At 40.4% G+C, this 14,922-nt stretch overlaps 1 protein-coding gene across 4 annotated transcripts in view; it reads left to right on the top strand.

Annotated features, from left to right (window-relative positions):
* Positions 1-14,922, top strand: part of scaf8 (SR-related CTD-associated factor 8) — a 178,173-nt gene that overhangs the window by 85,532 nt on the left and 77,719 nt on the right. For 2 of the 4 annotated variants that reach the window (XM_078404707.1, XM_078404710.1), the window contains 7 exons: positions 717-841; positions 936-971; positions 2,939-3,010; positions 4,372-4,522; positions 7,163-7,231; positions 7,476-7,721; positions 10,769-14,199. In XM_078404707.1, coding sequence (XP_078260833.1) covers positions 717-841; positions 936-971; positions 2,939-3,010; positions 4,372-4,522; positions 7,163-7,231; positions 7,476-7,721; positions 10,769-11,784 — 1,715 coding nt within the window. In that variant the 3' untranslated portion in view covers positions 11,785-14,199. Of the gene's footprint in view, positions 1-716; positions 842-935; positions 972-2,938; positions 3,011-4,371; positions 4,523-7,162; positions 7,232-7,475; positions 7,722-10,768; positions 14,201-14,922 lie in introns of those variants that run through there. The other 2 variants (XR_013547612.1, XM_078404709.1) reach the window with 2 other exon arrangements.

The following is a 14,922-nucleotide window of genomic DNA, read 5'->3' as shown; positions in this document are numbered from 1 at the left end:
AATCTTATATGTTTCGATAAGATCCCCTCTCATCCTTCTAAATTCCAGTGTATACAAGCCTAGTCGCTCCAGTCTTTCAACATATGACAGTCCCGCCATTCCGGGAATTAACCTAGTAAACCAACGCTGCACGCCCTCAATAGCAAGAATATCCTTCCTCAAATTTGGAGACCAAAACTGCACACAGTACTCCAGGTGCGGTCTCACTAGGGCCCTGTACAACTGTAGAAGGACCTCTTTGCTCCTATACTCAACTCCTCTTGTTATGAAGACCAACATTCCATTGGCTTTCTTCACTGCCTGCTGTACCTGCATGCTTCCTTTCAGTGACTGATACACTAGGACACCCAGATCTCGTTGTATGTCCCCTTTTCCTAACTTGACACCATTCAGATAAGTGATGGGTCATAAATTAATAATTACATGAGGAAGAACTGAAGGAAAAAGAAACGTGCACATTCATACACTCCACACCCTGATGTTCAATACATCATGGAAAAAGACCACGTTTCTAAATCATCAATTTCTCCTTGATTATTTTCGTCAGTCGCTTCACTGGAAATTGACACTTGAAGTCTTCTCTAATTTCATAAGACGGAAAATGCAACTTGAAAGGAATGTAAATGAGTGTGCGAAATAGGTCATCTTGTATAAGATGAATTGCAGTATGCCGTTCTGTAATTTGTTAACAATATCATTCTGACTTTGTATTTCAGAGTGGGAATCCAGGAATGCTGAGCCGGTAAAGGAGACTGTGCCCCAAACTGTTACTACTGAGAGCACTCCGCCTACTTCGGAGGGAGAGACATTCACTCAACCCGTCACATTGCCACCTGTTCAAGTATTATTAACCTTATTTAATTGTTAGAAACGACATTCTCAATGTTTAGATTTGTTGGTCCTTATATAAAATCTGTCGTTTTTCTTTCCTGCAGCCGAAGCAAATGGATGATATAAAGTTTATTCCCCAAGTAAGTGAAACTTTGCACTTTGGTCCTTCAAAATTGCGAGTTCATTTCTCTATTACTGATTCTTCTAATGTAAGAATGAATTCCTTAAGTGCTAATTCCAAGTCATTTATGAATATACAGTATTCTACATTTTTTCTTAAATTTCAAGAGTTATAAGTAATTATTTCCATGCACACAATATTAGTTAATATATTGTCAAGTTTCCACCTGTATCTAAAAGAAACAGTATAATTGAGTTCAGGGAGTCATGATTGAGTATGAGTCAGGAAGAAATGATGCAGCTTTACAGGACTTTGGTTAGGCCGCAATTGGAGCTCTGCAGCTCTGGTCACTCCATTGCCGGAAGGATATGGATGCTTTGGAAAAAATGCAGAGGCGGTTTACCAGAATGATGCCTGTATTAGGGGGTAAATGCTGGAGTAACTCAGCAGGTCAGGCAGCATCTCAGGAGAGAAGGTGACGTTTCGGGTCGAGACCCTTCTTCGGACTGATGTCAGGGGGGCGGGACAAAGGAAGGATATAGGTGGAGACAGGAAGACAGTGGGAGATCTGGGAAGGGGAGGGGAAAAGACGGACAGAGGAACTATCTCAAGTTGGAGAAGTCAATGTTCATATTAGGGGGTATTAAATATGGTTTGTTTCTCTGGAATGTCAGAGGGTGTGGGGAGATCTGATAGAAATACAGGTCCACACACATATTTTCCAGCAACTGATGGTCTGGCACCTCCGTTAATTTGGACAAAATGTAACTTGTATATTATATGGTCAGTTTGTTTCTACAAGTCATAATTAAAGTGTACATTTATGCTGTGTGTGATATGCCCACGCTCCGGTGCGCTTTACATTGGGCAAAATAATATATTCCTTTATTCGTCCCACACCGGGGAAATTTACAAAATGAAAGGCACATAAAGCTAGAGTAACTCAGTGGGTCAGGCAGCATCTCTGGAGAATGCGCCTTCCCTTTGGACAGGGCATCTTGGTATAATCACAGGTGGGAGATTCAGCTAATGTGTCGGTTGAGGGAAATAAGCTTTACAGAACTCTGGCATTGATCCCATCTTTCTACACCTGTAAAGACATCACCTGGGGATCAAGAACATACAAGTAAATGATCACCGTTCGGAATGAGTCACAAACGATTCATATTTATAAAGCCTCTGCAAAAAAGCATAGTGCTGGAGTAACTCAATGGATCAGACAGCTTCTCTGGAGGATATGGAGAGGGGTTATTTAGGGTCCGGACCCCTCCGCCTATGGAATAACCCACTGAGTTACTCCAGAACCGTGTGTGGTGTTTTTTTGGTAAACCAGCATTTGCAGTTCTTTTAACTCTAAAGTGGGTTATCATTGCTGGTAAACAGTGTTGGATGGGTGATTTTGGTTTTTATCCGGCTGCGAAAGGGATGTAGAATAAAAGCCACATTGGCTAAGCTAGTTTGTGGGCAATTATGTGACTGTGTCCAAGAGATTGTTTGCCCTGATGGAGCCAAACACAAGCAAAGGTCTCTGGACGTGAAACAGTGGGAGCAAATGAGAAATGGTCCTGCATTCGTGGGTCGGAGCAGGGCCTCCTTTGGCCAACTATTCCTCCCCGAGATGCTAAGGCCTATTCACTCAGCACCCCGAAAATATGGTTCCAACTCTCTGTCGACGCGGTCCAACCGGTGATCTTCTCGTCACCATTTACAGTCTCAGGCCTTGTCAAGCATGGCCAAGTCACTCCGTGCAAGTTTTCCCGTCTGCAGCTGCGTGCAACCCGCGATATACACTCACCATTCTCCCCTTCATCGCCACCCACGCGGGGAAACTAGCAGCTTGCAACCTGTCATCGGCAATGTTTCTCCCCCCTTGCAATGTCCAGCCCATGTTAGATATTTTAATATTATGCATTATTATTCCACTAATCTGTTCATCTTTCTAACCCGCTGTCCCATAATTTTACGCAAATGCTCTTCTCCTCACAGCTTCAAGAAGAGGGTCCCATGCCTGAATTATTATTACGTGACCTTTGTTGGTCAGGCAAAACAGATAATCGGGTAAGGCTCTGGAACCGTTGCAGGAAAATCAGTGGAAATAAAATAATGAGAGGCCCAGATGGGGTAGATAGTCAGAACCTCTTTCCCAGGATAGAAAAATCAAATACTACAGAGCTGAGGGGGGGGGGGGGGGGGGTAAGTTTAAAGGAGATGTGTTTTTTACACAGGGCAGGAGGTGCCTGGAAAGCACTGTGGGGGAGTGATTGGGACAGATACAATCATGGTACTTGAGAAACATTTGATAGGCATATGGATATGTGCAGGTAGATAAGAGATTGTCTTGGCATCATCTTCGGCGCAGACATTGTGGGCTGAAGGGCCTATTCTTGCGCTGTATTGTTATAAACTGTTTACTGAAATTGATCTAATGGTGTAGGTCCTAAGAAATTTGGTTGAAGTATTGGCTAAATATGAAAAGTGCCTGCCTTGTGTTTCTTGGCATTCAAACTGTCCAATATAATTGACGTGTGGGTTAGGATCTGCTCCAAGGTACATATGCAATTTATTACAGGAAAAGAAGGAAGCACTTGGATTTGGGCCTTTTTTCTGATCTGATAGCAATTTTGGATCAATGTTAAGTTGGAAGGAAGAAACCTGAACATATATTGTCCTGAAAATAATATGTGATGATGGACAGCCATTCTGTTGTTCAGTGATCTTGGTTAAGGAATAAATATCTGTCAGGCCACCAGTGAGAATTGCCCTGACTGGCTTTGATGTAGTGTCATAGAGCTTTATTTAATATCTGATGCTAAAAGATGGCCTCACTGACTGAAGCGGCATTGCTTAAGCACTGTACTGGATAATAGCCTAAATTGTGAAATCTATTTATTGGAGTAAATCTTGAATCTTTAGTTGTTTGACTCGGGTTAAAATGCTGGCCAAGAATAACTATTTAATTGTCAAAAATAATTGAATAAAGTGATGCCTGATGAGTAGGAGCTATCCTCATGAATTAAGTTTTGAAATTATTTGGATGTGATGTATGTTATATGACATTTCCTACCTTGGTTTCTCCGTTGGAAAAAACTGCATTTGTAATTCCAGCATGACCATTTTTTTTCTGTTGGATTTAGATTATGAAAGTGCAGGATATCAGCAAGAAATTAAATGTGATAATCTAAATTCAATTATCTCAATTTAAATCAAATCAAAGTTTACGTGCATCAGACCTCTATGTTATGTGCCTTCACCATATATGAAAATCTCAAGAAAAAAAATGTACCAAGGCTGTGTTTAAAAAAACGCTGCATTTATCAAGTGATCTGATAATCATGTAACTAACCTTTAAGGATGTGAATGCTGATTGTTTTGAGTTGGTCAGAAACAGATCATTTTTTAAAATTGTGATTTGTTTTCAGATTCCAGTGACTCCAACTGTCTCAGCGATTGGTATGGTGCAGCCACCAGCCTTTCCTGTGTCAATGTCCATACCTCCACCAGGCTTCAACCCGGCTATTCCGCCACCTCCATTCTTAAGGCACAGTTTCAATCCTTCACACCCTCCTCCAGGTACTGGTTGGTCTGTTTTATTTTCTTTTACAAGCAGGTTTGGATCCATGAATTAAATTTGTGCAGATTGCTGTGATCTACTTTGGTTGTGTTTTCGAAGCATTTATACTTTCAGGTATATTGAAAATATATCAACTTAAAGTTATGATTGCAGTTAAACATTCATCAATGGTGATAGAGTGGGAAATAATTTCTGTCTAATTATGCTGTTTCTTTGAATTCAAAGTCTAACAAGGGATGCTTCATTACAATTATTCATAATTGCTAAAAAAAATCATCCACTTTTTAACAGTCCTTATTATTCTTTAAAAAACCTGTAGGTGTCTTATGTAAAATAAAAACCTGAAAAATCCACTTGCAACAAAAATTTGCAAACTTATTTTGTGACATTGGTAATGTTTGAAATTATTTGGATGTGATATTTCCAACCTTGGTTTCTCCCTTGGAAGAAACTCTTCTTTTGTAATTACAGCATGACTATTTTTTTCCCTGCTAGATTTAGATTATGGATGGATTTAGATTATGAATATGAATGAAGGATATCAGCAAGAAATACTTCAACCATTTATTAATAACATTAAGAGCTTGGTATCTTTGATTATAAAGTTATTTTGTAGTTTCATTGCAGAACTATGACAGAGTCATAGCCATACAGCATTTAACTTGTCCATGCCGACCAAAATGCCGCATCTACGTTCGTCCCAACTGCCTGTGTTTGAATCGCATCCCTCCAAACCTTTCCTATCCATGTATCTGTCCAAATGTCCTTTAAATGTTGTTACAGTACCTGCCTCAACTACCTCCGTTGGCAGCTTGTTCTATATACAAACAATCCTCTGTGTGGAAAAAGTGATCTCAAAGATTCCTCTTAAATCCTTTCTCTCTCACCTTAAACCTTTGTCCACTGGTTCTTGATTTCCTTACTCTGTGTAAAAGTCTCTGTGCATTCACCCTGTCTATTCCCCTCATGGTTTTACACATTTCCTTTAGATCACACTTTATTCCATGGAGCGCAGGAGGCTAAAGTGCTAGCCTACTCAACGTCTTCCCATAGCTCAGGCCCTTACTTCCTGGCAACATCGTTGCAAATCTTCTCTGCACTTTCCCAGCTTAACAACATGAATAGATTCAATGAGTTTATGTAGCTTTCTATATTGTAGCGTAACTTACAAAATATGTAACCATTTAACCGCAGTTAACCCCAGTTGGGGGTCAGGAAAAGAGAGTTTAAAAAGTGTTTTGACCTCTAGGTGAATTATGAAAACTTGGCTGTTATCGAAAAAAAGATACATTAAGAGGACAAAAGAATGAAAAATAATGGAGAATGTAAAGACAGAGGACGCAAATAAAATTTGACTCTGAGGATTGGGAGAATATTGAAAGGTGGCAAGGGAAGCACGGTCCGGGTTAGTATGATTAGTACGGGTGTCAGAGGTTCTGGGGAGAAGGTAGGGTTAGGAGGGAGAAATAAGTCAGCCAAGATTGAATGACGGAGTAGACTTGATGGGCCAAATGGTCTAATTCTGCTCCTATCACTTATGAACGTGATCTTATGAAGCTAGAAAAGTAGCAGATCTGAAATTAATTTTAAAAATACTGGAAGTGGAGAGGGCTTGACTTTTGTTGAAGGGAACATATTGCAAGTTTGTAGTTACTTCTTCCTGGTGTTCATTGTAATAATTTGTTTGTAATAAAGCAAATTATACTGAAAATTCACAGCAGATCAAACAGCACATGGCAAGGGAATAGAATTCACCTCTCAGGTCAAGAAACATCAGAAATTTACAATGAACTAATGATCTGAAACACAAATGGTTTCTCTCTCTCTGCAGATGTTGACCAGTTCAGTGTTTCCAACATTTACTTTTTCTTCCCAGCTTTCCATTACCTCCATTTTTTTTTTTTTCTGCTTTTAAACCATTTTTTTATTTGGTATTCTTCTTAAACAAATTGCAGGGTGATACAGTTCAGTTGGTTGGTTCACTGGCTGCAAACACAATCAGAATTAAAGAATAACAATTTGGGCTTCAGACAGGCAGCATCTCTGGAGAGAAGATGGGTGACGTTTCGGGTTTTCCGAAGGGTCTCGACCCGAAACGTCACCCATTCCTTCTCTCCAGAGATGCTGCCTGTCCCGCTGAGTTACTCCAACTTTTTGTGTCTACGGTTTAAACCAGCATCTGCAGTTCCTTCTTACACATTATTGGTTTTAGGATTTTCCCCAAATACTTTGGTTTAGTTTTACTATTATAATAGATCTCTTTGGCTTTAATTAATAAAGACAGACTTGCAGTTACTCCACGTGACTTGAAGATAGCGCGAGTGCAGTGCTATTAATTAAGTACTGCTTAGTGTCGTAATGTTGGAAATGTTGCATCGTTTTACGTGCAAGATCTCACATTGTGATGATTAGATAATGTTTTGGTGATTGTGGGCGGATTGATATCAGCCAGAAACTCAGGGGTAACTTCCTTAAAAATACTAAGATTTTCGTTTACATCCGCTTTATACCAGGTCTGCTTTGTTCCAGCTTCGACTGTTCTGTTAATCTAGATTTTGTGTTCCAGTATCTGAAATGGGACGATCTCATGAAAATCATGACTTACCAAACTGATGGGCTCTCTTTAATCTAACACACAGGGTATCTGCCACCGCCTCCCGTTGTCCCACATCCAGTCGTTGGACCTTCGATTCCTCCAGTACAGACCTGTGAGTATAATTGTTTCAATTGAAGATTGATTATTATATATACTCAATTCTATAATGATGATTGATATTGATTAAAAATTTGAAGAGCAAAATAGATTTGGATTGTGATTTATTACTGTATTATTTGTTGAAAGCAAAATACATTGAAGCTGAATGCATTCCCACTGGACTTTTCTTTACTAAAATTGTTTTTGTGCTTGATATCTTAAAATTAGCAAATAACTGCAAAACAATTATTCTTCAGCTCTAGTTTGTCCGCCTCTCTCAAACACCCAAGACAGTGCAAAGGATTCCTCATTTGGAAACCTCCTTTCGCAAATAGGCTCTGGTCACAGCAATCTCCCAACTCCTAATATTCCACCAGGAGGTTTGTTTAATCCAGTTGGTGCACAGCCTCTCCCAACTGGTGCAAGTAGATCAAAGGACCTGGGCACATCACGCGCAGGCAGCCAGACATCGACAGCAGATACGACATCTACATCTGGACCAGGTATGTAAACTCATTGGAATACTTAGATTCATAGTGTTATATATCAGAGTAAACAGGCTCCTTTGGCCTATCGCATCCCTGCTAACTGACATGTCTACCTAAGCTAGAATCATTTGCATTTAGACCACATCCCTCTAAACTTTCCCTTTGCATGTACTTATACAAATATCTTTTCAGCATTTTAGCTGTATTTCCTTCCACCACTTCCTCTGGCAGCTCGATCCATATACCCACAGTGGATCCATGTGGGATAAACTTGCCCCTCAGTTCCCCTTTAAATCTTTCCCCTCTCACCTCAAACCTGTGCCCTCTAGTTTTTGACTCCGCTACCCTGAGAAAAGGACTGTGATTATCTACTAGCTCTATACCCTCCATGATTTAATAGATGTCTCATCCTCCTCTGCAGGAAAAACAAGCCCAGCCTATTCAATCTCTCCTTATAAATTAAGCCTCCAGTCCAGGCAACATTGTTGTGAATGGTTTCTGCATTCTCTCTAGCACAATCACATCGTTCCCATAGTATGGCGACTCGAACTATACACTATTTGTACAGCTGATATGTGATGTCCCAACTCCCTATACTTGGTACTGTTCAAACGGCATCATGGCCTATGAAGGCAGGCATATCATATACCACCTTCATTACCCTGTCTATCTGTATTTCCACTTTAAGAAAAATGTGTACTTGCACCCATAAGTCTGTGTTCCTAGAACCCACCCTTTCACTGTAAATATCCTGCCGTGGTCACCTGCATTCTTAGCCAAATCAGTATATACAACAAACAACAGGATTTAAACACCACCTCCCGCAGCACCCCACTTGTCAAAGACTTCAAATCTGAACAGCAGTCATTCACTACCACAAAAAAAAAAACAGCTGGAGGAACTCAGCAGGTCATGCAGCATCCATTTGTGGAGGGATTTGGGCAGGTGATATTTTGGGTCAAGACCCTTCTTGGTCTAGTATCTGCAGTCTTGTGTGACTCCTTCACTATCATTCCTCCTACCACCAAGCCAACTTTGTATCGATAAGGCTAGTTCACCTTGGAGCAGAAATGTTCCATCCTTCTGGAATAGGCTACCATGAGAGACTTTTTGGTCACCTGGCTAAACTCCATAGAGATTATTACATCTACCTTCGTCAATCCTCTTGGTCACCTTTTCAAAAAATCTCATCATATTCATGAGATATTACTTACCAAACATGCTGACTATCCCCATTCAATTCTTCACCTAGAACTCTAAAGGATTCTTCCACTTAATGTGAACTATCATGATTGCATATTGTCATGATTATGCCTCACCAAATGTCTTCTAAATGTCTTGATAACGATCAGTACTCTTGCTCCTTATCACACGATCTGTCTCAACCAATCTCAATGTTAGCTTTTAGTATCATAATCATGTAGCATGGAAGCTGGCCCAGTGGCTTGCTTCCTCCTTCATGCCGACCATGATGGCCCATCTAAACCACTTCCTTTTGCCCACATTTGGCTCGTGTTCCACTGATCCTATCCCTATATCTGTTCAATGTCTTTTAAACATTGATGTATCTGCCTCAACTACTTCCTCAGGCAGCTCATTCCAAGTACCCACCATCCTCAGGTTCCCCTCTCACCTTAAATCTATGCCCTCTGGTTCTTGACTTCCTTACCCTGGGTAAAAGACTCTACATTCACCCTATCTATTTCCCACATGATTTTCTATGCATCTATAATATCACCCCTCAGTCTCCTGCACTGCAAACAATAATGGCAACCTCCTCCAGTTTAGGTTTATTAAAGTCATGTGTACCATGGTAGAGTGGAGAGCTTTGTTTTGATTGCTATCAAATCAGATAATAATTAGATCATAAATGCAATCAAGTCAAAGTCAAGTACAATAGGACTTGAAGGCAGAGTTATAGTTGATAAATAGGTGTCATAAATATAATCTGCACTCTTTCCAGTTTAAAGGCATGGTATTATTCCTATGGTAGGTGATCCAAACCGAACATAATACTCTTAAATGTGGATTCACCAGCATCTTGGACGATTGCCACATGACGTTTCTACTTTTATACCTAATTCCCTGAGTGATGAAGGCCAATATGCCATAAGCTTCCTTCACCACCGTATCTATCTGCGACACCATTTTCAGGGAACTATGTACTTCTGCTCCTAGTTCACTCTACTCTATGAAACTCCCCAGAGCCCAACCATTCACTAAGAAGGTCTTGCCCGTTTTGACTTCCCAAATTACTGCACCTCACTTACCTGAATAAGACTCCATTTGTCATTTGTTGATTAAGATCCTGCTTTAATTCTTAATAACCATCTTCACTGTCTACGATACCAACTATTTTGGTGTCATCTGCAAACTTATAAATCATGCCGTATGCATTCTCATCCAAATCATAGATATAGATGACAAATCGCACAGATCCCTGAGGCATACTACCAGTTACAGGCCTTCAATCCGCAAACAGACCTTCTGCCACCATTCTCTGCTTCCTTCCATGAAGCCAATTCTGTATCCAGTAAGCTGGCCCCATCCTACCTGACTGACCTCCTCCACAGACACACTCCCACCCGCACCCTCCGCTCTGCTGCTGCTAACCTCCTGTGTACCCCCATCCGGACCAAACTCAGATCCTGGGGGGGACAGGGCTTTCTCCATCGCTGCTCCCACACTCTGGAACTCGCTACCCCAAACCGTCAGAGACTCCTCCTCACTCACCACATTCAAAACATCACTGAAGTCTCACCTGTTCAGCACTGCCTTCAACCACTGACCGTCACCTCACCTTCTTTTTCCTTTTCTGTTCGTTTACTCATTTATCTTTTTTTTTTTTCTTCTATGTTTTAGTAAACCCTGTAAAGCGTCTTTGAGTGTTTAGAAAAGCGCTATATAAATGTAATGCATTATTATTATTATTATTAGTAACAAGAACAAGTAACAAGATAGTTACAAGAAATGGAGGAGATTCATTTTGATTATTGCGGTTATGGAATGTGGTTGTGTACACCTTGCTACATATTATTTATTACAACAACTTACTGTTACAGGAACTCAAAGTGCAGGATCGAGTGGGTCTGTTCTGGGAATGCAGCCTTCAACGCCTGCACCAGGACCACCAAGTTTGCCACCACCAAGTATGACTGGATCAAGACTATCCGGAGTGCTCTCACTGGATGTCCGTGCTGGAATGATGCCACCCTCACCAGGGCAGCGGTTTCCATTGCTGATGCCACCTCAGCCAAACATGCCCCCTTCAGTAGCAATTGACGGTTCTCACCAATCAGGATCCAGAGCTCCTTTTCCACCAGGAAATTCTTTCAATCGGCTTGAAGGCACATTCACAAGATCTGGGGTCCCTAATGTTGAGAGCAGCAGAAATGCGAGCCAAGGTACAGGAGATGAAAGACGATCTGCTGGAAACGATAACACTTTTCAACGAGACAACGTGCAGCAGGAAGGTGATCGAGATTACCGCTTCCCACCAGTAGATAATAGAGACAATCTTGGCAGACGTGAGCAGTTTGGATTTGGGCCTGACCAAAGATGGGGCTCGAGAGATTTTGATGAACGTGAGCGTCGAGGTGTGCCCTTTGGGGCCCCTAAAAGTTTTCATGATGATCATGAAAGGTTTGGCGGAAGAAATTTCAGGTTTGATGGCAGAACTGGCCTGATGTGGAGCCGAGGTTTTGACCAGGAGACGCACAGAGATTTCGATGATCGAAGCAGGCCTTGGGAACGTCAGAGAGATCGTGATGACCGTGATTTTGGGTTTCGCCGAGATGTAAATGGCAGCCGTTTTGGGAGAGACAGAGAGCAAGATAATTGGGTTCCTCCACGGCATAGGTTTGACTTTTATCAAGGGACCACTGATCATGAAAAATCTGATGATCGGCCTCGTGTAAATGGTGATTTCTCAGAAACAGACAGCCAGCCGCCAAACAAGGAGCTTGCAAACAATGACCCAGAAGTGTCTGTGAGTCTTGCATCTTCATCAGATGAAAGTGAGAAGGATGACTTAGAAAATCAGCCTGTAACAGAAAATACAGATACTGAGGGGACATAATGTCACGTACAATGGCAGTATTTTGTATAGGTGGTCATCTCTGCAGTGGACAAAATGGTTGACTGGAACTTGAAAAAAAGTCACTGTAGTCTGCAAGACAGAATTTAATCCGATGTACATCTTTCACTCTAATAACTGAAGTTAATGTGTACAACTGACCTGTACAGACTGTTGTTCTTTAGTTGAACACGGTAGGTAATGACATTTTTTTTTTCACGCTTAGAGGCCAGAACTCCCATATTTCTTCTAACTTGAGAAAGATTATAATAGCTTGCCAAAAAAATTTTTTAATTGACCTTCCTATGGAAGAAAGGTAAACTTGTAGCTGTTACAGTTGGGATGGAATATCGGTGGTAACAGTAATACTTGAAAAATGGGCATAATCTGCATTTTTCCATCCTCTGAAGCTGCTACAATATTTAAATTTAATGCTTTGAAAATGAGTTTTTGTTTTAAATTTTATCCTGTTGACAGCAAGCGCCTAGCCCTTTCACAGAGAGCAGTGCAGTACTGAGGTGTAGAAAAAAATTGTAATACTTTCTGTTTTGTAAAAAAAGAACACGTTTTAAAGTCCTCTTATAGTCTGGTCTCCGTTAGTCCCCAAAATAAATGTTTGTGATTTGTCCCTCGTACTGCAGTGAGTAACGGCTGGAAAAAAAATCATTTGAATGTTGGGTGCATTCTGTTTTTAGATGCTAATAAAACGTTTGTTTGATAATGTTGTGAACTTCAGTTTATCTGTTTTCTTTGAGAAGGGAAGTTTCCATCAAAAATGCATTCAAGATTTGATTTAGCATCTGCAGATGCAGGAAGAAACCTAAATAGAAATGGAGGCAGGTGTTCAGAGCAACTTTGTACTGTAAGACCTATGATTTGTTAGAATTTCCTTTTTCATTGCTAATCCTACTTTTCTTTTGTGCACCTCCCAAGAACATGGGACACACTCGCCCCCAGACTTGTTCAATATCTCTATCCCACTGCATGACCATTCAGCAGAGATGGATAATGTCGTATTTCCTTGAGAAGGAATTTCTATAATAAAGCACTCCATCTAATGGTTTATTTGACAATGCAAGACAACAGAATCAAATGAGCTTGAACATAGCAGATGCTTAGCTTGAATTGTGGAATCTCTTGATACCTTTGAGACATTTTGAAAAGAATTGTAAAATAAATTGGCTGGTTAGAACGAACATGTTTCACAGTTGATTGTAAAGCATATAATGGTCATTTTCCGAGAAAGCTAATGCCAATGCAATGGCACAGCAAGAATCTTCATGAAATTTTGTCAAATCTATTTCTGACTCCACTGTCAATAGTTTTGTAGCACATTAGACGGTAATGTCTGGCCCTCCCAATTTAAAGATGCTTTTGCACATTGATAACATGTGCCAGATTCACCTTATGTAGTATTTACAGCAAATCCGTTTTTTTTTTGGAAGCCTGGGGTTTTTATTTTAACAATGCATTGAATTTTGATTAGAGCACATTGGCAGCTTTTTGTAAGCATTTCTGCAGTTATAGCTTCCAATTAATAGTTAGTGTTTGAAGATTTAATTATGCTGCTAATCATTTTGTAGCTTGTTTTGTGTTATGTTATTTTACGATGAGTAAACACCACTGTCACATGCCTAAATCTATATTTCAAGAGAGATAAAGAGTATCATGCCCTCTTTAGAATTTTGACCAGATAGAAATGCATGTAGAATTCACTGCAGTAACATTTTTTGTGAAATGTATTTGGAAAGTGGTTAATGAGACTTTTTTTTTTCTGTGCTTAGCAAAAGTAATAAAGCAAATGTTAACCAAAGCAGCTTTAAAATTTCAAATGGTGTCCGAACATTGCTGAGAAGAACTATAAAAGAATGCAGAGCTTTGGATAGCATGTTGAGTGGTAGGGCATAAGTTCAAGGGCCTTCACACTGGGGAGAAAGTTATCTAGCAGCTGAGTCAAGTAATGGTTTAATGGCAAGAGGAGGATATCCCTGTCATTGAAGGACCAAGAAATTGGCTCACCTTTAACACAGCAAAAACTTCAGACGTGTGGTCTTGATTTCATCAGATCCAATGAATTCTTTACAGCATAAAAGATTTCAGAACGATGTATTTGCTGATTACTGACATTTGAGTATGTTATAGATGCAGGGATGACCATGGTTACAGTTTTGTTTAATAATTGCTTAAAAGCAATTGAAAATGATTAACATTTGAAAAGAATTATTTTACTACCACTTCTAATGTCTTGAATTTTATATATTTTTAATCCTTGCATCATAATCTCTGTTATCCTTTCCAGGATTTTCAAATTAGGATGCATGGCTTCAAAGATATTGAATTAACTACTGGCGTGATGCTGTTGAAGTTGACTAAATATTCTGGATAAATAGGTGTCTGAGAACAGGAAATGGGGTAAAGGCAACAAAAGAATTGAAGCCGTATGTGCTTTATTTAATGACATAAATACTGTTCATGTTCTTGGGCAATTATAAGACAATAGACCAAGCTATATGGAGAGTCATACAGCACAGAAACTGGCTCTTCGGCCCAACTCATCTATGGTGTCCCAACTAAGCTAGTCCCATTTTGGCTATGCATGTTTATAAATCAGCATGATTCACCAGAAATATTAAGATGCAAGAGATGCCAGCTTCTGAAATCTTGAGCAAAACACAAGCAGTTGGAGGAATTTGGTGGGTCAGGTAGCATCTGTGGAGGAAAATGGACAGATGATGTTTTGGGTTAGGATCTTTCTTTTGCCTGTTGGGTTAGAGGGGAGATAGCTGGTAGAAAGAGGTGAAGGGCTTAGGTGGATCCAGGTAAGGAGGGGATGATTGGAGAAGAGAAGGTAGGAAAAAGTAACAAAGGTAGGAGGCGATGTGGAGAAGGTAAAAGGGTGCAGAACTAGACGGTGGGATAGTTGGTGGTAGGGAACAGAGGGGAGGGTGGAGAAAAATGGGAGATCTGGAATAAGAGGGGTGGGAGTTGAGCAGGCGGAGGAGGTGAAAGAAGCTGAAAAGTGTGTGTGCAGCAGCGGAAATAGATGAAAAGAGTTTAGTTTAGAGATACAGCACGGAAACAGGCACTTTGACCCACCAGGTCCGTGCCGACAAGCGATTCCCGTACATTAACATTTTCCTT

The sequence above is a fragment of the Rhinoraja longicauda genome, chromosome 9 (genome assembly GCF_053455715.1).
Source record: "Rhinoraja longicauda isolate Sanriku21f chromosome 9, sRhiLon1.1, whole genome shotgun sequence".
Lineage (NCBI taxonomy): Eukaryota > Metazoa > Chordata > Chondrichthyes > Rajiformes > Arhynchobatidae > Rhinoraja > Rhinoraja longicauda.
This window is presented reverse-complemented; position numbering and strand designations above follow the sequence as displayed.